The 23181-nt window shown below is 38.9% G+C and overlaps 1 protein-coding gene across 4 annotated transcripts in view; it reads left to right on the plus strand.

Annotated features, from left to right (window-relative positions):
* Positions 1 to 23181, plus strand: part of LOC150075060 (TATA-binding protein-associated factor 172-like) — a 934682-nt gene that overhangs the window by 308491 nt on the left and 603010 nt on the right. For all 4 annotated transcript variants that reach the window (XM_090388242.1, XM_090388245.1, XM_090388243.1 and 1 more), the window contains exon 15: positions 21938 to 22096. In XM_090388242.1, the coding sequence (XP_090244368.1) occupies positions 21938 to 22096 (159 nt within the window). The remainder of the gene's footprint in view (positions 1 to 21937; positions 22097 to 23181) is intronic.

Raw genomic sequence — 23181 nt, forward strand, 5'->3', positions numbered from 1 at the left:
TGAAATTCCACCCAAACTTAGTGGTTGAGATTCCACAACTATGATAGGATATGCTGTCCAGGCAAATCTCTACACACAGACTTATCCATTAGAATGAAACATTGAGATGACATGGGCCAAGGTAATGCTTGCACATACCACAAGGATTCTTATATAAGGCCTCAGAAGCTGACCTTTGCCACCTAATCCCCCCCCTCCTCTACAGTGAGCTTCCAGTTATGCTGTTGGGCTTCCAAATTAACATCACTGGGTCAAAATGCTTGTACCTTGGTTCCAGCGTTATATCATTGGAATCCACCATGCGTGGGCATGCACCACAACCCATGGAAACTTGGAAAGGAGGATCCTGTTCAGTGAGGAGGGGTGGCTCTAATACACCACTTTGCCCCTGTTTTGACAAGACGGGAGGTCCTGGACTGGAATCAATTGTCAGGTAGTTGTTACTGCTAGGGTGGGCCAACTGTATTCCAATAGGTCTCCCTCCCTTTAGTCCTCGGACATTGTCAAGACCTAATGGGAATGTGGGTATGATGCTCTGAATGAACTTGGCATCCCATTTACCTAAGCTGTACATGGTAGTTTACTAATGGGCTCTATGGTTGGATGCTGTACTTTGGGCATCAAAAATTTTTTTTTTTACTCTCATGAGTAATTTAAATTTATCTTCTTCTTCTTCTGGAGACCAGCAAAGTTTTCATACCTAATTAATATGATTAAGCAGATAACACTTCTCTAAAAAGAGCAAGAACTGAGGATTGGATTCATCACCAGCAGTGACACGGCTTTCCCTCATTCTCCATTCTAGCAGAGAGCAGACAATAGGGAAAATGTCACCCTTCTCTGTCCAGAAAAAATTAGAAAGTTTGGCAGGATCTCCAAAGTCATGCTCAGCAAATGCTGAAAGTTACATGAATACCTGATAGGTATTTCACCTATCAGGTATTCCCTTGATAGTGGAGTTCCTATCACCGTAATCCTATAAAACTTTGAACTCCAGATGATCAGACTCCAGTTCATCGCATAATTTTCTGAAATTATGTATTTTTTTTTTTGTGGTCTAGTTTTGATAGAATTTAACCGCTTGGTCAAGTACAAGTTTTAAATTGGGAACGACTGTCTTCGCTATTGGAACTTCTCTATGTATAAAACAGTGTGTTGTTGTAATATTTGAATTGAGTCATTTTACTAAGTTTACAAATCCTTTTAGTGCTCCTGTTATCGTGGGAGCACTGTCAGTACAAATGCCGATGCACGACTTCCACAAAATATACCACACTTTTGTAAATGTTTGATGGGAAGCACAGTTTTTTAATACGAGGATTTATTGTGGATAGGCCTTCTCTCAGCTCCTCTTCTACCAACTTTAGTCTCTCTCTCTCTCTCTCTTCGAAAATATCCCTGTCCATTTACAGTGAGTTCTTTACAAAAAAGATGAATAATTTGTGTCGTTTTTGATAAACATGACAAATGCTATTAATTGGGTTTTCCCACTAATCTGTAGAATTATCTACTTGCAATGCAAACTGTCGCCGAAAATTATTAATATGTTGAACAATTTGTTCTTCAGTATCATCAACATTTCTTTTATGAGCCTGCTAATTATGCTGTTCGAAAGTGGTGCTGGCATAATTTTTTTTTCTTCAACTTCCTCTTCCAAAATACTTTTCACAATTACCCGACATGCTGGTAAAATCAGACTTTCTGCAATCAGGTGAGATTTTTTTTTTGCCACCTACTAAATAGCTGGCTTCTTGCATTTTATCAGATATTTTAGCCATATTATAAAATTCTGCACCTTGTTTTCTAGTAGAGGCCAGCTGTCTTTCGAAATACTCCACAGTTTTGGACGATAAATTCTCGTGTTTCTTAGAAAAATTACGCTGCAATTTACTCCGCGCCATTGAGTCATTCGACAATTTTAAACAACATGCCACACAAAGATTGAGGACATTCTTGGGTGCCAGCATACGAAAATCCCATCCCCAAATGATCATCATCATATTTATGACATATTTTCTTCCTTTTTGATTTTGATGGTTGCTCGTTTTTGTTTTTGTTTTTTTCTCCAAGCTCGTTATCAAGTTGCCTCTTCTGATTTCCTTTCACTAAATATTTATCCATCCCTAATAATTTAAAAAAAAATTAAAGCTAATTGTAGAAACTAATACAGTTAATTGAAAATACCTGTTCTATACGAATTAACTGAATATCATGTTTTAGTGATAAAAACAAAAAGTACTTTTAAAATGCAAAGGAAATTTCTTACTTTGCTGCTTACAAGTTGCACTTAATTTGTAGTCCTATGCTTTACACACACATATTACAACTGCAAAATGCACTGTGGGAGATAATCACTCAAGTGATAATGGCCAAATAAAGGTGAATAATTCTGGTACTAGGAATGAAATGGTGAGTAAAAGATCTAATACTAAGAATCAAAAGGTGAATAAAGGTGAAGGGATCTAGTACTAGGAATTAAACGTGACGTCACAGTGACTGCCAGAAGGAACTCGGATCGGCGCAGCCTAAATAAACGAATTTTTTATTTGAATTAATTTTTATTATAAAACTTGGATTTATTATTTTTTGTATTATTTATTTTATTTTCTTTTGCATTTTCCATGGCACACTTGAAGCATACTCGCAGCATACAGGTTGAGAAACACTGCTCAAGGCCTTGCCTGCCAGCAGTGGAAACAAAGAAAGCAGATACAGTGACACAAGGCAGAGCTGAATATTCCTATCAGGAGGGCAGGAAAACTAGTAATGCTAATAAGTAGCAATAAATCCACATATTCTCAGAAGGCTTCAGGAAAGCAATCTGTTGGAATTCAAACAGATAAGCCAATCTCACCAAAAGAATCTTTTGTCTCATTGCTCACTACTTACTGAACACTTAAAAGCCTGGTCAAAACACCCTATCAGCTGCCACTCCCATATCGATACCACCTGCTGCTCCACTGCTAACTAAACAGAGGAAACAAAAAAAAAAAAACCTTATTCGCTGCCTGTGACAAATGAAAAAAATGGAGATAGAGGTGAAGGAAACAAATTATGATGTGGTCTTGGAACTTTTTGCAGAAGATATGGACACTGGACAACATCCATTCTTTCTCAAAATAGGATAAATCCAAGACTGGAAAAGTAAAACCATCAGCCTTGGAAGCCCACAGGTGGATCTGCCAAATCTAATTAATGTCCACTTTCAAATTTCTGCAGTGGAATTTCCACGGCTTCCGTTGAAACAGTAAAGACATCATGGCCCTCCTATGTAAGTATGAGCTAACATGCTTCTGCTTACAGGAGACTTATTTAAAGGCAAATGATATGCGTAACTGTTCTACATTTGGAAAGACAGAACTGGGGATGGACCTGCCCATGGAGGAGTTGCCATCCTTGTGGGTAACTATTCTTCCTTTTAAACTTCACCACTGACTACCAATTTAGAGGCCGTAGCCATAAATCTTTCAATATATTTTCTTCTCACTATCTGCTCAATCTATTTCTGTTACCTGGGGACGATACCTTCCTGGCAGACCGTGATGATCTCAATAAGCCCTACTCCTTATACTAGGGAAAATACACGAAAGACTAATATATAGCAGATTAGCTCAATACTACACAGAAGCAGGTTTACATTCCAACAATCAGTATCGTTTTAAGCAGGGCAACTCTACGGAGGATGCCATGCACCACCTACTGACAACAGTTAAAAACTCAGAGGAGAAATATACGCTGGCAATCTCTATTGACTCTGCTGGTCATTTGACTCACTCTGGTGGCCTAGTGTCCTTAGGAGACTCTGCCAGGCAAATGCCCCACAAAACCTCTATAAGGTAATAAACAGCTACCTTATAGACAGAAGTGTCTCAGTATGCACAAGGTTCCAGTAATAGACATGCCCTGTGAATAAAGGCTGCCCGCAGGGTTCAGTCCTCAGCCCTTTCTTCTGGAACATTGTTCTGGACGAATTTCTGGCCTTGGATCTGGGTCCTGTAGAAATCCTGGCCTTTGCAGATGACATGATTTTCCTTGTAAAAGGTAACACACGAGTGGTTATAGAGTAAGGATCAAATGCCGCCCTCTTGCAACTGCAGGTGTGGACACAAAAGTACATGCCCAAAATATCGCCTGAAAAAAACCAAACAAATACTTTTAAAAGGCAATTTGGACATAAGAAGACGTCCAGAAATCAAAATTAACGCAACCACTATAAAAATGGTAACAGAACTAAAATATCTTGGAGAGGTCTTTGATTCAAAATTAGCTTTTTACTCCCATTTGATCTACTTGGCAAAGAAAGTGAGAAATTATGCAGGTGATTGCCAGGATCAGTCAAGCAGACTGTGGGCTCAAAAGAAAGACTCTGGCAATCATATATCGTGCAATGTTCCTACCTGTTATCACCTATGGAGCTGGTGCGTGGTTCACCCGCTCGGCAATAGTAAGAAATAGGAATAAATTAGAATTAATACAATGGACAATACTACTTACTATTATTATTATTATTATTATTAGCCATATGGTACAAGGAAGCCTGAGGCTTATGCTGCACCAGCCAAAAAAAAAAAAAAAAAATTCTGAATTACTGAGAGAGAGAGAGAGAGAGAGAGAGAGAGAGAGAGAGAGATCAGGGAATCACCAAGAAAAAGAAGAATGTTGATATCCAGCTCAGGACCCTAGGTGTGCCAAGCCCATACTCACCAGATGTGAGCCCCTGGGGTTAATTATCAGAGCATGTCACACAGTAAGCACACCTGTGCTACAGTTGCTGGTCGGAGCTCTCCCACTTGACCTGGAAGTAGCCAAAAGAGGCTTTCTGGGGATAGTCCTTGATACAGCCAACACCTTCAATGATGAAAAAAAAAAAAAAAGAATAACCACAAAGCTCCACGAGCTATGGCAAACAAACAAACAAAGTGGGAGCAGGAAATCAGAGGTCTGGTTACCAAATGGTTTCTAGTATGGGGGCAGTCAGCCAGCCCAAAGCCACCTAAGTGGTATGCCACTGGACTTTCTGCAACATTTATAGGCGCCTCCATAGCCAGGTGGGAAGGAGCAGCAGTGCGTAGCACATGCTTCTTGATTAGACCGGGGTTCGAGCCCGTCACCACCAAATACGAAGGATGCGGAAAGGTCACGAAATGACCACCGCATATCCCGGAGCAATATGGCCTTAGTTGCTAATGCTCCTAAAAATCAAATAACAACAAGCAACATTTATATTGACAGGTCACGGCTCCCTAAAGGTGAAACTAACCTCCTTATGCCTGACTGATGACCCAAACTACGCCTGTGGCAAGAGTGAAGACTGGGCACATATTCTATAAGAATGTATAATGTATGACATCCCCAGAACAGAACTAATAGCACAGATTTGGCTCCCTTCCCAGGGGAGAAGAACACCTGTTCATCATAGAAGAGTCAAATTATAAAACCTTTACATCTTTCACACAGAAAGTATTCGAAATGTGCAAAATTATCCAAAGAATGGCAATTCAGACCCCCAGAAATTAATCAATAGTTAAAATTGCCCAAGTTTCCCACCACACCCAGATGATGACTTAAAAACTGTCAGGATAGTAGTATTTTGCACCCTGACAGAAACCTGACATGACAAACTTCCCCAGGACTACCCTGCCAAGTGTAGGAACCTGGGGCCCCACACGAAATAAGTAACCACGTAGGGGAAGGAGATGTACGGGCAACTAGGGAAGCAGATTAGCTGAAAAGTCAGTAAGCTAGTAGCAAAGGGATGCAATGTAGAATGAATGAGAATGAAATATAGAATGAATAGGCCGGGCGCAAGTTTACAAAGCTTAAAAAAAAAAGGAATGAAGACTTGATTCTGAAAATTTATTTGTTTTTTTTTATACGATTGTAGATTTCAGTAAAGGATAAAAATATTTCACCATAATAACGTAAAAACCCACACAATTTCAGCTATTAGTATTTTCACAAATGCGATAACATCGAGTTTACTATCCGTTCATAATTGGTTGCAGTAAGAGAAAAACCCAATAAACCGTAAAGTGCAAATTGTTTTTATTGTTTTATGGTTGTGACTTCTGGGAATGTGCTTTAGAAAAATATCACAAAGCCATTCAAAATTGGTTCTTATAACATATGATAACAATGAAAGTGTATTGCATTTAATGATTTGAATTGGTAACTAGTTACCAATTCAAATCATTAAACCAATTTACACTATAAAAACGACCTTTTTGAGAGTTATATAGCGAAAATTTTAACTTCTGAGGTTGTGGAATGAATTTCCAAGAAACAATGTGTTATTGGGTTCACATTACAGTATTTTCATGATACGATGGCAAGATTAATATTGTAAAGCGGGGTACACGGTATTGTACAGCTACGCGCATGGTTTGAAACGTGGTATATATGAATGTTTAACATTCATTTTTTGCAGTTAATGTACATATTTTCGATTTTGTTGATACTTGGAGGGGGGGGGGAGGGGAAACTTTCTAAACCCAGGAACTCGTAAAGTGAAAACTCTTAAAGCAAAAACTGCCTGTACTCATCAGCGTCATTAGGCCTATAACGTACTCCTACTCTCATTTTCCCCTTCCCAGTGTTTATATCACAGCAAACAGACTCAAACTTGCACTGTCCACCCGTATCAACTGGATGCACTTCCTTAGATTTTGTGTTTCTTATCTAACAGCATAACCCCTCCTCCCTTCCTATCTTGTCTGTCCTTTCTGTACACATTGCACTCCCCAAATTCCAATTCTGCACTGCTTATATCTGTGTGACACCATGTTTCCGATATCCCAACAATATCTGCCTTTGATGTCTTGATCAGCAATTCAAATTCATCAATTTTATCTACTATATTTCTAGCATTATTGTGCATGCAAGTATACGTGCACTTGTTCTTACTCTTAGTTACCCTAACACAGCCCATGTATTTACTTGTTCTGCGATGGTTCCCAGCAGTTCTTAAAATCCTCGGCAACTTGCTCTCTTGGCTTCTGCTCATTACAATAGAAGCAGTGCAAGTATCACTTTTGCTTCTGCCTGCGGCTACCCCCCCCCCCAAACTAGCAGTCTTCCAACCCAGCTAACACTGCCTTGATAACATCAGCAAATTTTCTTGCACCCTTTCTATTTAAGTGTATCCTATACCTGTAGAAGCAGTCTCTCCTGTTATCAACCACAGACCATGCTGAAAAAAATTCTACTCCGTGAGCCTTGCTCAATCTCTCCAGGGCCGAAATGATTGACAAGGCTCTCATCATATACTCCTTCCTATTGTGTCTGGGCAGAATTGCAGACACAATCAAATTTAATCTTAACTCGCAAGTTTTTTCATCATTGATCTGTACATGTTAAGTAAATCTGTAGATCTCTTACTGTTAAGGTCATTAGTGCTAAAGTGTACAACAATATCACCTTTTGTGCCATTAAAAGATATCTGCTCTACAACGTCATCAACTTTTTCCTCTGGCAGACATTCCCTGGTTCTGTTCCACCTATCCTTTTTGCATAGTATATTCCCCATCTCCCCGACAATACAGTCACCGACAATAACTAGTTCCTGTGGGACCAGCACATTTTGCATTGGAGATTGTCACTGTGTTGCCCGATGCACAGGACTGAGCTTTGGCGTTGAGTTGGGGAACTGAGAGCTTGATGGGCCCCTCATATTAATTTCTTCGAGGGCATTTGCCCTACACCTCAAACTCTCATAGACGCCCATCAGAGGCGCCTCCATAGCCAGGTGGGCAGGTGTAGCAGTGAATAGCACACGTTTCTTGATAAGACTGGGGTTCGAGCCCATGACCACCAATTACGGAGGATGTGGAAAGGCAGGGAATGACCACCGCATAACCCCGGAGAAATATGGCCTTAGTTGCTAATGCTCCTAAAAACCAAATAACAACAACAATGCCCATCAGAATGCATGCTCAAGTGGCACCTAATTTCTTCACAGTCTCTACACCTAGAACACACAAAGACATTCTCCTTTGCTAGATCATGTCCTGTTCTAGACAGGTCTGCAAATATTTCACATTTTGCGCATTGTTTTAGACTGTGATGCATGGGAGAATTGCCCCCTTTGGTTCTCCTGCCGGCCACAGCACTCTGGCTATTCTTTGAACGCTGATTTGCTATGCTCTGGTTTTGGGTCATGATTCTGTTTAAGTTTAATTTAATTAACAATGAAATTTAATAAGATTAATAAATTTTATTGATAATGCTATACTAATCTGACAGTTTTCAAATACACTGCCACCTATTTCGCAATCTAGTTTTACGTTAAACCATACGGTATTCTGTATTGTATAACAATGGCAGCAAGTTATGAACGTAAAATCTACAGACAATATTAACTTTCAAAATTGCTATCTAAATTCAAAATAAACCACGGAGCTTGGCTAGAACTATAAAGCTACTTATAGAAAATAATTTTGTATAACAATTAAGTCAATAAAACGACTAAATATAAATGAAAACTTAGCGTTTGCCGGAGTTGCAAAAATCTTGAAAAAGGTTATAGTAACCTCATACCCATCTCATGTATTGTGTGAAGTAGAAGGAAACAAAAAAATGGGGAAGGGGATACGATACAGAACAAAAGACTGGAGATTATAATGAAAATCTCTTTTAAAGAGTAAAATGAAAGATAATATGCTAGGGTTAAAGCATAATGATCTAGAAACCTATGCTGACAGCATAGGACTAATTAGCATTAGCATTAGTAGAGGCATATGATGCAAGAAAGCAAGCTTATTCAGCATCAGCCAAAAAAAAAAAAAAAAAAAACCCCACTCCCATTTCACCCCTCTGTTCGTTCGAAATACCTGTCCAGTTGAGCTTTAAATTTGATTAGGCTATCAACTTCTACAACAAGTGATGGAAGTCGGTTCCACCAACCAACCACCCGCTGGCCAAAGGCAAATTTCCGCAGATCTATCCGACATCCGTCCTTCCTCAATTTGAATTTATGCCCTCTGAGGTGATTATTCTGAGCAAGATGAAGAATCCCATTGGCATTGAGCATGCTCAAACCATTCAAAGCCTTATACACCTCTATCAGATCACCTCGCCGGTGCCTAGTCTCCAGACTCTGTAATTTGCAAAACTTAAGCCTTTCTTCGTAAGAGCAACCCTTTGTTCCATTCACTAATCTTGTTGCCCTTCTCTGTACCCGTTCCAGCAGTTCTACATCCTTCTTGAATTGAGGCCTCCAGACCTGTATACAGTACTCAAGATGTGGCCTAACCATTGCCTTATATAAGGGAATAATCACCTCCTTATCCCTGCTAGAAATATTCCTGTATATCATTGACAAGACACCATGAGCTACTCTTGCAGCTCGTCTGCACTGCTCAGAGAACTTCATATCTGCTTGCACAATTACCCCCAGGTCCTTTTCATTCTCCACCACTGTCAGTGTAGTACCGCAGAGTTGATACGATGCTCTGGGGTTACTGTTTCCCATATGTAGTACTTTACATTTGTCAATGTTAAACTTCATTTGCCACCTCTCAGCCCATCTGTTCAACCTTTCCAGATCCTGTTGCAGCAGCATAGCGTCAGTAGTGTCCTTAACGACCCTGCCAACCTTTGTATCATCTGCAAACTTGGACATTAAACTTGATATCCCATCATCAATATCATTCATAAACACCGAAAACAACAACGGACCCAACACTGAACCTTGAGGAACTCCACTAATAACATTAGTCCACGTTGAGCAGTGTCCATTGATTACCACTCTCTGTCTTCTGCCACTCAACCAACCCCTTATCCATAGCAGCAATTTGCCTCCAATGCCACACTGCTCCAATTTGTGCAGCAGTCTTCCATGTGCAACAGTATCAAAAGCCTTTCTAAGATCCAAATATATAATATCAAAGTTATTCCCTGCATCCAGTTCTTTTGTGACTACATCATAGTATCCAATCAAATTGGTCAAGCTAGACCTGCCCTTAACAAAACCATGCTGCGTCTGAGCTATAACTGAATTCTTGTCTAGATGATCCTGCAGTGCTTCTTTAACCAGTGCCTCCATTAATTTACCTGGAACAGAAGTTGAACTAACAGGTCTATAATTACTTGTGTCAGCCTTTGATCCTCCTTTGTGAATTGGGGTTACATTTGCACATCTCCAGTCTATGGGTACCTCCCCTGAGTCCAAAGAAGCTCTCATAATTATGGCTAGGGGTTTGCATACTTCCTTTGCTGCCTCCTTTAATATAACTGGATAGATCCCATCCACCCCAGGTGCCTTTTTTATGTTTATCCTCAACAATCTCTCCTCCACTTTCCTCTCAGTTATTACAAAATCATCCAGCTCACTGCCAATGTTTACTTTACCTACATCATTCTCCTTCCTGAATAACTCCTCATGCGTGAATGTAGATGCAAAATACTCGTTTAGATTGTTAGCCACCTGAGCAGGATCCTCAACTGTTGAACCATCAATATCCAGGGGACCAATCTGATTCATCCCTTTCCTTCTCGAGTTCAAATATGTAAAGAACTCTTTTCTGTTTTTCTTTGCATCCTTTGCCAAGGATTTTTCGTAGTCTGCCTTTGCCTGCCTAATCTCCTTTGTGACTTGGTTACAGACCAACTTATATCTATCATAGGCTTCCATGTCACCCATTAATTTGTTTGTATCCCATGCATTTTTCTTCTCTGCCACATGTCTCATTAATTCATCTGACAACCATTTAGGCCTAAACCTTGAACAATATTTCTTAGTTGGTATGTAAAGCCTGGTAGCCTCCAAGATTAGTTCCTTGAATGCTTCCCATTTTGAGTTTGCTGTTGGTAACATCATCAGTTGGTCCCACTGTATAGAATTTAAATACTGTCTCAGACCATCATAGTCGCCTTTACGAAAACAAAAACCCTTCCCTTTACCTCTGATGGTAGTTACCTCCTTGAGTAAATCCCACTTCAACACACTGTGATCACTGCCACCTAGTGGTTCATTTATCTGCAGATTCTTAATGCATGAAGAATCACTACTGATAATCAGATCAAGAGTATTGCTCCCTCTTGTTGCCTCACGAACATGCTGATGTAGAAAACAATCATCCAATAAATCCACAAAAGCCTTGCTAGTGTGCGAGTGACCAATCCACAAATTCCAGTCAATATCTGGGAAATTAAAATCCCCCATTATAAGACTCTCTGATTTACTGGCCCACTCTATTTCCCTGTACAATATCTTATTATACTCATCAGAGTCATTAGGCCTATAGCACACTCCTACTCTCAATTTTGATTTCCCTATGCTTATGTCACACCAGACTGACTCGACACTGCCCTGTCCATCGATGTCGACTGGCTTCACTTCCCAGGACTTTGTGTTTCTTAATTAATAGCATAACCCCTCCTCCCCTCCTGTCCTGTCTATCCTTTCTATACACATTGTATTCCCCAAATTCCAGTTCCGCATTACTTATATCTGTGTGATACCACGTCTCTGATATCCCAACAATATCTGCCTTTGATGTTTTGAGCAATACCTCAAATTCATCAAATTTATTTACCAAACTCCTAGCATTGGTGTACACGCAGGTATACATGCACCTGTTTCTATTCTTAGCTACCCTAACACAACCCATGTGTTTACTTGTACCGCAATGACTACCAGCAGTCTCTGAAATATCCTGCATCTTGTTTTCCAGGCTTCTGCTCATTTCAATAGAAGCAGTGCAAGAATCACTTCCACCTCTGCCAGTGGCTACTGTTAATCTATTAGTCCTTGTATCCCCCCCCAACTAGCAGTTTTCCGACCCACCTAACACTGCCTCGAAAGCATCAGCAAAAATTCTTGCACCCTTTCTATTTAAGTGTACCCATCCCTGTAGAAGCAATCTCTCCTGTTAACAAGTACAGTCCAGGCTGAAAAAAATTCTACCCCTTGAGCCTTGCACAATCCCTCCAGAGCCGAATTGATTGACAAGGCTCTCATCATATACTCCCTCCTGTCGTGTCTGGGCAGAATTGCAGACACTTTCAAGTTCAACCCTAATTCACGGCTTTTTTTCAACAGTGAACTGTACTTGCTAAGTAATTCCGCCGGTCTCCTACTCTTAATATCATTAGTGCCAACGTGTACAACTATATCACCTTTTGTGCACTTAAAAGATGATATCCGCTCTACAACGTCATCAACCTTTGCCCCTGGCAGACATACCCTGGTCCTATTCCACCTATCCTTTTTACAAAGCATGTTCCCCGTTTCCCTGACAATAGAGTCACCAACAACTACTAGTTCCTGTGGGACCAGCGCATTCTGCCTAGGGGGCTGCCTCTGTGTTGCCTGATGACCAAGTGCAAGCTCTGGCGTTGATGTGGGCAGCTGAGAGCTTGATGGGCCCCTCAATTTATTTCCTTCGAGGGCATCCACCCTGTCCTTCAAGCTCTCATAAAGGCCCATAACGACGCTGAGTTGTCGCCTGATTTCCTTGCACTCCTTACATCGTGCACATACAAAGACATCCCCCTTGGCAGTATCATGTCCCGTACCCGACTGCTCCGCAAACAGTGCATTTTAAAAGACTGTGATTCAGAGGGCAACTGCCCCCCTCAGTTCTCCCCTGAACCACAGCACTCCCATTAGCTTGAGCCTTTTGCTTTGCTGCTCTGGTCAGAGTCATGATTCCGATTTAATTCAATAAAATTCAAAACAAAAATTAAATCCTTAAGTTATATCCCAAAACAGTTATGTTATATATATATTGTTTTCGGTATCTAGTGTTTCCCTTTATACAACTTCCGTACCAAGTGTACCACTATAGTTATGTATTAATTATTTGTTATGATTAAGTCGTTATATATATATAGAGTTAAAAATACAATTTAATTGACAATAAAGTTTATCAAGATTAATAGATTTACTGATTAATTGACAATATTATATTATGCACTATACTACACTAAGCTTATGCTATCGTGTAAAAATGGCGGGAATTCACGAACGGTATTTCTACGGACTCGTAAGTATTGATTAGCTTCCAAATCTCGCTATCTCAATTTAGAATAAACTAAGGATCATAATTAGGTCTATAATCTACTTATAGAAGATAATTTGATATAACAATTGGTTAATAAATCGACTAAATTTGGTTAAAAAAAAAAAAAAAAAAAGACCTCTCGTTCAATTTGTGACACGTGGATTTGATACCGTTACCGATACTAAGTAATATCTACAAAATCTCTGTCTAAGTTAAACTTTAAACTAAGTATCGTAACTAGGAATATAAAGCTACTCTAGAAAATAAGTTAATATGACAATTTAAACTAATAAAGCAGAAAATAAATCAGGAAAAACTTCTCTGTTTCAAGAGCTTTAAGGAGCAACGGCCGCACAGGCTAACCTCGCACCTAACAAGTTATCAGAGAATTGGACTATCATGTGCACACACAGAGAGAGAGAGAGAAAATTGGAATCTATGACAGTTTAAAATGTTATACAGCAACTGTCATCTGGATTGACAGCAGAGGTCAGATGTAGCAGATGGGATCAGAAACTACAAATTCACATATAACAAAAAAAAAAAAAAAAAAAAAGAATAGCACAAGAGGATAAAAAGATATATAAATGCTGATCTGGCCATTTCATTACAGATGAAAAAGATGGTGTAGGAAAATTATAGAGCAATGAAGAGTATTGAAATTTACAACAACTATAAGTCGTTCTGTTATAGTAAAACAAAAATGGGGCAAAGCTGGTTATGAAAACTGGGACGGAGTTTTTTTTACATGTTAGTAAATACAAATAAGAAACGAATAAACCAGATTGTATCTTTATGTAATGGATGTGGGAGGTTTTAGATAATCCAACTGATGTTGTTTTGGAACTGAAAGTTTGCTTCAATTTGATCTTTACTTTACAGGGTGGAGAAATTGAAGCTGAGCAGTATGAAATTAGGAGTATCGAAAGTACCATGATAATATCATGCTGCATATTCTTAGAATACACAGCATGTTGTTTGTAAAGGTAAAATTTTATTTAACTAGCCTGTTTAGTTATTTTGATGGTGTTCATGAGTTGGATGCAGGAAATAATTTGCACATTGTTGATTTGGACTGAGAAAAACATTGCTGAAGTCTAAATAAATCAGATCATCAAGTACTTTCTCATAGGCACCTCCGTAGCCAGATGGGCAGGAGCAGAAGTGTGTAGCACACGCTTCTTGATTAGACCGGAGTTTGAGACCATGACCACCAAATACGGAGGATGCGGAAAGTTCAGGGAATGACCACCACATATCCCTGGAGCAATATGGCCTTAGTTGCTAATGCTCCTAAAAACCAAATAACACAACAACTTTCTCATAATAACAGCCTAGCAATTTGTGGTTGCCAAAGCATTTGTTATAGTTATTGCTTTTATTCTGAGTTTTTTTTGATTATCTAGTAATCTATTAAGCTTTTTCCTTGAGCATTACTCTACTTTACAGTTATGGGCAATTATCAATATAATGCATAGTGATTTCTTGCTTGCACTGACCAAGTGAAAAGAATTTAATTAGTAAGTGAGAGAGTAAACACAGTAACACATAAAAAATTGAGACAAGGCACAGATATTTAGGGGATAACATATATTAAATTTAGAAAATTTTGGCTACTGTATGTAGCCTTTTTCAATTAATTGAGCCCTGGCAAGCAGGTTGTTTTTATCTGCTGTAGCTGACATTTGAGTATGTAAGCACACAAGGTTACAGATGAGGAGAGAGTGGTTTACGAGTAGTTGTGAACAGTAATATGGGCGAGAAAGAGAGGGGGAAAGGCAGGAAGCGAGATGGTTGAGATGGGTGACTGCCACCGTAGGCGGTTGCTGAGCTCATGGACTATGAGAGGCTGAAAGATTGGATGTATGCGGGTGCCGTGGTTGAACCTATTCCCAGAGACACTTATGTGTGCTGATTCCAGCCAACAGCAGATCCTGAAATTATGCAAGAAGCCTATGATTTTTGCGTCCATGGGTGTGATATCATGTCTGTAGTGAGCAGCTAGTGCTGAATGGGTAAAGCCAGCTTTAGTTATGGCAGTCTGGTGGTCCCTCACCCAGTCTTCCAAACAACGGATGGTCTCCCTGATATAGATTGTGTCACAGTTCATGCACTGTATGGGGTAAATTATCCTGCTACGCTTCAGAAGGGGGGGGGGGGTCTGTGGATTGGAGTTTCGTTCCGGGTGTTTGAATGGTGGAGTTGTTGTAGCTGCGAAGGATTCTGGCTGTGCCTTGTGCTAGAGCCGGGTGAAATGGGATGTAGGCAATGCCTGTGAAACAGGAAGTGTCAGATTGTCGGGTGTCTGATGAGGATCTGTTCGGTGCTGTCACAGCACCGAACAGATATCTATAGTTCCCAGTAGTTGAGTTTTTTAGGGTCTTAAAATCGGTTTACGGAAAAGTGGCCCCCTGCATTTTGCCTCCGGCACATTTCGCCTCGCATATTTTGCCCCCAGTAGATAATGAGTAGGCTACAGAAATATAAATACTGTACAGTCATCTCTTAATAACTCGAATTTTTATTGAAGTCCCAGCCCCTTTAGTGGAGATTCCATGTTAAACTCTCAATTACTCGAACTGAAATTTCAATAACTCTAACTTTTCCGAACAAATTTTCAAAATGACATACTCCACCACGAGGGCGATAGTCACGTAGTTAGTGACGGACACGGGGGAGGGAACAGTGACTAATCTTATAGGAGTCTTTTCAGTAACAAGTGAATCTTTTTCTGATTTGTCTAAATTCAAACAATAAAAGTTCCTGCATCTGGCTCTCCTCACATTTCGTGGCACAGTCAACAGCGCGCGTTTGCTGTTTCGCCGCCTCCACAGAGAAGTAAGATACAGAGTGGACTCTTGCTCAATTCAAAAACGTTCCACCTGCAAAGGGCGTGTTTGGACAGAGGGTTTGGAAGACCCAGTTGTGAAAGTCGTAACTAAACATAACCATGCAGCTCAAGCCGCAAGGTGGGAAGCATTGCAATTGATTGGTCAAATACGGCAACATGCAAAAACCATGAACGAACGGCCACAGCAAATTGTTGCATCAGTTATTGCAGAGGCTCATACCAGTGTCACAACATTACTTCCTAAAACGGATTCACTTAAACGAACCATTCGTCATGTTCGATACAACAATGGTACTCCTGCCTTACCGAGCAATCTCCAGGACCTAGTAATTCCACAAAATTATCAAGAAATTATTATCGATGGCAATGTACAACAGTTTTTAAAACAGCTTTTCCAAATCTCCTAGTCCAACTTGCTAATAATTCTTGAGGATGGCGATATCAATGATTAATTGTGAGTTGGTCTATTCCTGTGAACATGATGCCCGAAAAGTTCCAGTCCGACTTAAGGAATGCAGAGAATAATTCCCCCCCCCCCCCCATATCCATTGCCCTAAATTTAACTCTAAAGTCCAGCTACAGGACCAAAAGAAATAATCGGTCCATATTTATTAAACAGTTTAGACCTTCAAAAATCTAATTTCATGCCAATCCACGTAATGGTTTCCTTGCTGCCAGAGGTATGGTGTTTGAAGACAGAAGTCTGAGTGCTCATTGTTGAGACCGCACGGTCTGAACACTACGGTTCTGACAGTGGGGAAGATGTCCCACCTGTTTTGCAAAATTGATATCGCCATCCTCAAGAATTATTAGCGAGTTGGACTAGGAGAGTTGGAAAAGAAGCTTCCTATATCTAAAATAAAGGTAATCCCTGTTGATTTATAATATAATATAATAGAATATAGAAATTATCGAGCACTTAATAGCTCTCAATTATCAAATCTATTAAACAGTTTTTAATGTATGATTCTCAAGATGAACTGCTCCTAGGTCGCATGCTTATTTTTTCCACTAGTAACAATCTTCAGTTATTGGCACGTAGCCAGGAGTGGTTTTCTGATGGAACAAGAAGTATGCTGCAATTTCTGCTAGAATCAAAAGAATAGTCCAAGATTTTCAAAATCGTAATGTGATTGATTACCTTAGAGGCATTGCATACAACTTTGAGTTTTAAACAATAATAATGTGCATTTATTCTATGATTGATTACCTTTGATTGATTGATTAACTTTACCTTTGATTGTCTAATGTGCCAATAAAACCTAACAAACCAAACCAAACCTTTGATTGATTCATTCTATTAAAACAAAATAAATTATAATCAATAAAAAATTAGGTGTATTATTTACATTTCTATAGCCTATTCATTATCTACTGGGGGCGAAATGTGCCGGGGGCAAAATTCCAGGGGTGAAACGCCGGGGGGCAACTTTTCCAGATCCCCTTAAAATCACATGGGATAAAATGCATACAACTCCCAGGCAGAAAGTTACGATCCCTCATCTCTAAAGCGAAAACACCGGTCTCCACCTTATGACAAAGTGGATTGGTCTACCACATTTCTTGTCGCAACTGCACTAGCTGCTACATTGGGGAAACTGGAAGACGGCTCAAAAAACATCTTTCCGAACACAAAAGAGCAATCTGCTAAGCGGATGTGGAACACTCAGCTGTTGCCGAACACGTTTGGGCAACCCACCACGACATTGACCCACACCGTGATGTCGTGATTATGGATAGGTCCCGCCACTATCGGCGACGCGTCTGGTTGGAGTTGTTGAACATCACATGCTCCAATACCTCGGTCAACAGGAGCAGTGGATGTTGGGTCCACCCTATCATCGAAACAACAATTCTGACTAATGACAAATGCTGGCAATGTCTGCATGCATCACAAGCTTCAACATCCAACAATCAATCACGCACTTCATGTACATGATTGGCATGCCCTCGTGTTCCACTCTTAACTGTCAGTTTAACTGAGCAAGGTTGATAAAAACAACCGAAAGCTTTTTTGTATGTATCTAATCTAATATATGTATGGATTTCCTATTATTAAACTTATCATAACTTGTTCTGTCTCCGTTTCGCTCTGTGCCACAGTAATTCGATATTAATAATTTTATTAGTAATTTTAAAATAAGTATTGTAATGTCAGTGTTGTTGTTTTTTCACTTAAAATATATATAAAAAAAGTATATATTTTTTTATATATTTTAAGAAATAAAGTAACCAACATATGTGGCCAACGTGGCCACATATGTTGGTTACTTAATTTCTTGAGAAGCCATGTCGACCACGTACGTGTGACCCTATTATGGCATACGTATGAAGTTCGTTTGCGATTAGTTTATTGTATGCGTGGTGAGCGCTGCAATAAAACTAATTACGATAAAATAAACCCTCAAACATCGAAATAAGTTTGTCAGTAGTGTTAGAGATTTTGTGAAAGCAAGTTCATTAGGGTGCTGTAGATCTCACTAAATTTTTTATATTAGTAATAATTTTATTTTAGAAGTGAACTTTTCGTGGCCCACTTAACAGTTTCCACCCCCCCCCCCCCCCCAATTTTATGACTTCTACCTGTGGCCCCTCAGAAATATGGCATGGCCCCCCATTGAGAACCACTGATTTAAACAACTGAAAATCTTCTGAATCGTCAGAAATTTGTTTTGAAAGTTTTATTGTGATATAATTTTGGATTGCATCAGGTGGAGGTTTAACATTTTCATCACTTAAATCTTCCACATCAAATAAATCGTCGTCCTTCTTTTCTTTCTGGTGAACCTCTTGATTCTGGCCTTTCAGGCTTGTATGGCAATGATGTAGTTGTGACTTCTGGTTTTGTATTAAGTTGATTTTGTTTACTTATCAGTTTTCTTTACTCTATTCTTTCTCCTTTGTTATCCAAAAGTTTTAAACTTCTCAGTTTTTATTAAAAAAAACAAAGCTATTTTATGTAATAAATGCAGTAGAAATTTTTATTGCAGAATAGATAGACATTTTATTTTAAGCTCAGAAATAATTTCTCCATCCATAACTAAAAGCTGAAGGTGCTGTTCTAGTCTTCTAAACAAGACTGTAGTTAAATGTAGCATAGAATGAAAAAGACTTGGGGGTAATTGTGCAGTCAGATATGAAGTTCTCTGAGCAGTGCAGGGCTGCCAGAGCAGGTCATGGAGTTTTGTCAATGATGTATAGGAATTTTGCTAGCAGAGACAAGGAGGTGATTATAATCTCTTTGTATAAGGCAATGGTTTGGCCACACCTTGAATACTGTGTACAGGTCTGGAGGTCTCATTTTAGGAATGATATAGAGTTTGCTAGAACGAGTACAGAGATGGCAACAAGATTGGTGAGAGGAACAAAAAAAAAAGGGGGTGCTCTTACCAAGAGAGGCTTAAGTTCTGCAAGTTGCAGCATCTGGAGACTAGGCACCTGCGAGGTGATCTGATTAAGGTGTATAAGGTCTCGAATGGTTTGAGCAGGCTCAATGCTGATGGGATACTTCTGCTTGCTCAGATTAAGAACCTGAGAGAGCATAGATTCAAATTCAGGAAAGACAATTGTAGAATAGATGTATGGAAGTTTGCTTTTTGCCAGTGGGTAGTTGATTGCTGGAACAGACTCCATCTGTTGTTGTGGAAATTGAATAAATAAATAAATAAATTTAAGCTTAAATTTAACCTTAGCTTAAATAAATTTAAGGCTGAACTAGACAAACGTTTGGAGTTACCAGATGGGCGAAGTGGGGTTTTTTTTTTTTTTTTTTGGCTGATTCTGTATAAGCTTGCTTTCTTGCATCATATGCTTCAACTAATGCTAATGCCAATCTTCATCGCAAATACTGTAGGCTCTCCAGATGAAAGACTTTAGAATGCCTGTTTTTCTGTGCTGTCTTTCTCTTCTTTGTGCGTGACTACTCTGTATAGTACAAAAATTCATCTTTGAACTGAAAATGTTCACAATTTCAAATTTCTTTAAATTAGTGTTAATAGTGGCAAATGCTGTAAGGAAGCAAGATTATGCAGAATCAACAACAACAACAAAAAAAAAAAAAAAAAAACTGCTACCCACCTCATCTCTCTATTCCCTCTAATAATCATTTGTATAATGCTTTCTTAAATTGGCGCCTCCATAGCCAGGTGGGAAGGAGCAGCAGTGCGTAGCACAGTCTTCTTGATTAGACCGGGGTTCGAGCCCCTCACCACCAAATACGGAGGATGCGGAAAGGTCAGGGAATGACCACCGCATATCCCGGAGCAATATGGCCTTAGTTGCTAATGCTCCTAAAAACCAAATAACAATAACAGCTTTCTTAAATTTATTCAGACTGACCACTCCTTCAACAGTAGATGGAAGTTTCTTTCAACAATCACTCTGTGACTGAAAACAAATTTTCATATATCTATCCTGTAGCCATCTTTTTCAGTTTGTGTCCTCTTTTGTGTTTTCTGAGAAAGAGTAAGGGTGCCATTAGCATTTAGTTTACTCAATCCATTTAAACCCTTAAAATTTCAGTCACGTTTCTTCACAGGTGGCCAGACAGAAATTTGCTGAATGAATTCTTTCATGTCAGGAATATGTCTTATGTTATTGATTAATCATTTTGCTCTTCTCTGCAGGCATCTATTCCAACATATCCGTTCTACATCCTTCCTAAAATGAGGCTTTGAGACCTGTATACATTAACGAAAATGCAGCCTAACCATTGCTTTATAGAATGTAGTAATCACTGCCATGTCCCTCTTGGCAAAATTCCTGTATGTCATTAACAGAATCCACAAGCTGTTCCCCAAGGTCTCTTTCATTCTCTGACATAAAATATTACTCAGTTAGTGATATCTTATGTTGGTGTGTTTTGAGATGCCCAAATGTAGTACCATTCATTTCCCACTGTTGCATTTAATTGTACTTCATAGCCCATCTGCCTAATTTTTCTAATTATGTTGCAGTAGTGCCTTCATTCCTGCAAGTTCATTTGTATTGTCTGCAAACTCTGAATGAGGAAAGATGAACAAAAGCAGTCATCATGCAGTCATCCAGTATTTGGAAAAAAAGGGACTAATGCCGAAGGCAGTTCATGAGGATGTGGTTACAAAACCATGGAATAAGATGTCTCTTCCTATTCCATGGTTTAGAAGTGAGCAGCAGAATTTAAATGAGGGGAGGGAGACCCTGAAAGGTAACCCATACTGTGGATACTCAATAACTGAATTCAGGATTTTTTAAATTAAATGATCTTTTCAACAATGAGCTTGCAAATTTTCAAAAAAATAAAATAAAAATAAAAAAAAAATAATAATAACAATGGGCTATTGCAAGCCCACTATAGCTCACACAGGATATCTTCATGCTGCAATGTGTACAGCTGTTATTGTTGTCAAGAAGTGTCTGGAGGAATTTAGGAGGAACTTTTGTGTTATATTTTCAAAAGGTAGCATGAAACTTTCATGTAACTTGTGGGGATGAAGAGGTAAATGTGATGTCCACTGGCATTGCATCAGAACCAGTGGCAAAACACTGCATTCAACCTTTTCCTTTATTGAAGATAAATGGACATTAATTATATGAATATATAAAGAAGGTAATAGACATTATTTTTTCTTAAAATTGGCATCATTGTAGTGTAGCTTGGTTAGGATATCTATCATTGGACCTGACAACGCAAAAATGCTGGTGATGAATGCACTCTGCATGGCCAGTGTAGGAGTTGTGTGTCATCTCTGTGACATTCCTTAGGAAACCTTGTATGTGTGTATATATATATATATTTATGTAGGGATGGGCAGGAGGGAGAATCTTCCAAAACCACAGATAAGTACCCTGCTCACACAAAACCACATTTCTGTTTACCACGCCTTTTAGCACAAGGCTGCCTGGCCATCTTTGAAAGTGCTGTACAAGTGTAGATAAGCCCTTCATGCCTACTGTGATTGGTTATATTTATTATTTAATCATCTCATTAATTCATCATCACACCTTGTGTATACAGGATATATAAATAATTTAATATGTCTGTGTAGAAGTACAGTTTGTATTTGCATGTATGTATATGCATATATAAATTTTATTTTTTAAGGTATGGAAGCAGCTTCTCACACATGCACCTCTGACAGCAGTATCAAATGCTGCTTGTCCATATCTCAATTCTTGGTTGTGTTTGTTAATGCAGCCTGCAAAAGTTCCGTTTGATCCTGGTGTTAATCCTGTTTGGTTAGAAGTCCCACATAGATTAAAGGTAAGCTTGTTAAATTTGTAATTCACTGTCACATGTGAAAATTTATTTTTCTTCTCCATGAAATTTAAGCAAAACCTGATGATTCTGTCTGCCAATGGAATATTAATTTTAATTTTTTAAAATTTTAGTGCAGTAGTTCTTAATTATAGGCCTCCCTTAGTTTTACCTTGTGTTATGATTGCTATCACTGAAAGACATTCACCATTTGATATATAGGTGTTTGTTAATCATAATTTCACACAATTGTCATTCTTCAAAAGAAATCAGGGACTTTTCTAGATTGAAAGAAAAGTTCATATGCATTTGTCTTTCAGTTTTAAGCAGCATCATTTTGATAGTTAACAGTTATTTTGAATATTCCTGCATATTTTTTTCATATCTTTTATGTATAAAACTTAAGAACTGGAATTTCTTTATTTTTCTGTGTGTGGCAGCACATCTGTGCATTCCTGAATTATTGATAAAAATGTTGGCCCATTGAGTGTTTTGTAGAAGATATATCAAATTGACATATGTTCAGATGAGGCTGCTGATAAAATTTTATTAGATTTTGACATTAGTCTTGGAAATGTAAACGTTAATTCAACCTGTATATTGCGATGGTGATATAGGTTGTTTAGGTTGTATTGCTGAAACTAATTGGACATAACTGAGCACCGTACCCACTCTTTTAACTGCCCATATATTTCTCTCTTGGGTAACATTTAAGCAGTTTTTACTGAGAAACATGATGTACAAAAAAAGTAGCAGTGAAATGACCTATATCTTGCACTTAGAATGATGAAAGAACTCACCTGAAACAAACCAAAGAGCCTAGGAGCTCGATGTGAGACATACCTTTGGCATTATATACAGTAATTTTGAAAATGATTTGACACAGTTCCACATGGGTGTGGTGTTAGTATGCAAGCTGGAGTATGTTTGAGATGTGTGCACGATATTGAGGTTGAATGAAGCAAGAGGCTGAGGGTTGTCATAAACAGCTATTGTTTAGAGTGGGCCCCCAATCGGGGGGGTCCAAAATCACTGTTTGAAAAACTCATTGCTGTTTTTTACTAATATTTTAAAGTGATTTTTATCGGAAA

The sequence above is a fragment of the Mastigoproctus giganteus genome, chromosome 14 (genome assembly GCF_048544385.1).
Source record: "Mastigoproctus giganteus isolate SK-2022 chromosome 14, ASM4854438v1, whole genome shotgun sequence".
Taxonomy (NCBI): domain Eukaryota; kingdom Metazoa; phylum Arthropoda; class Arachnida; order Uropygi; family Thelyphonidae; genus Mastigoproctus; species Mastigoproctus giganteus.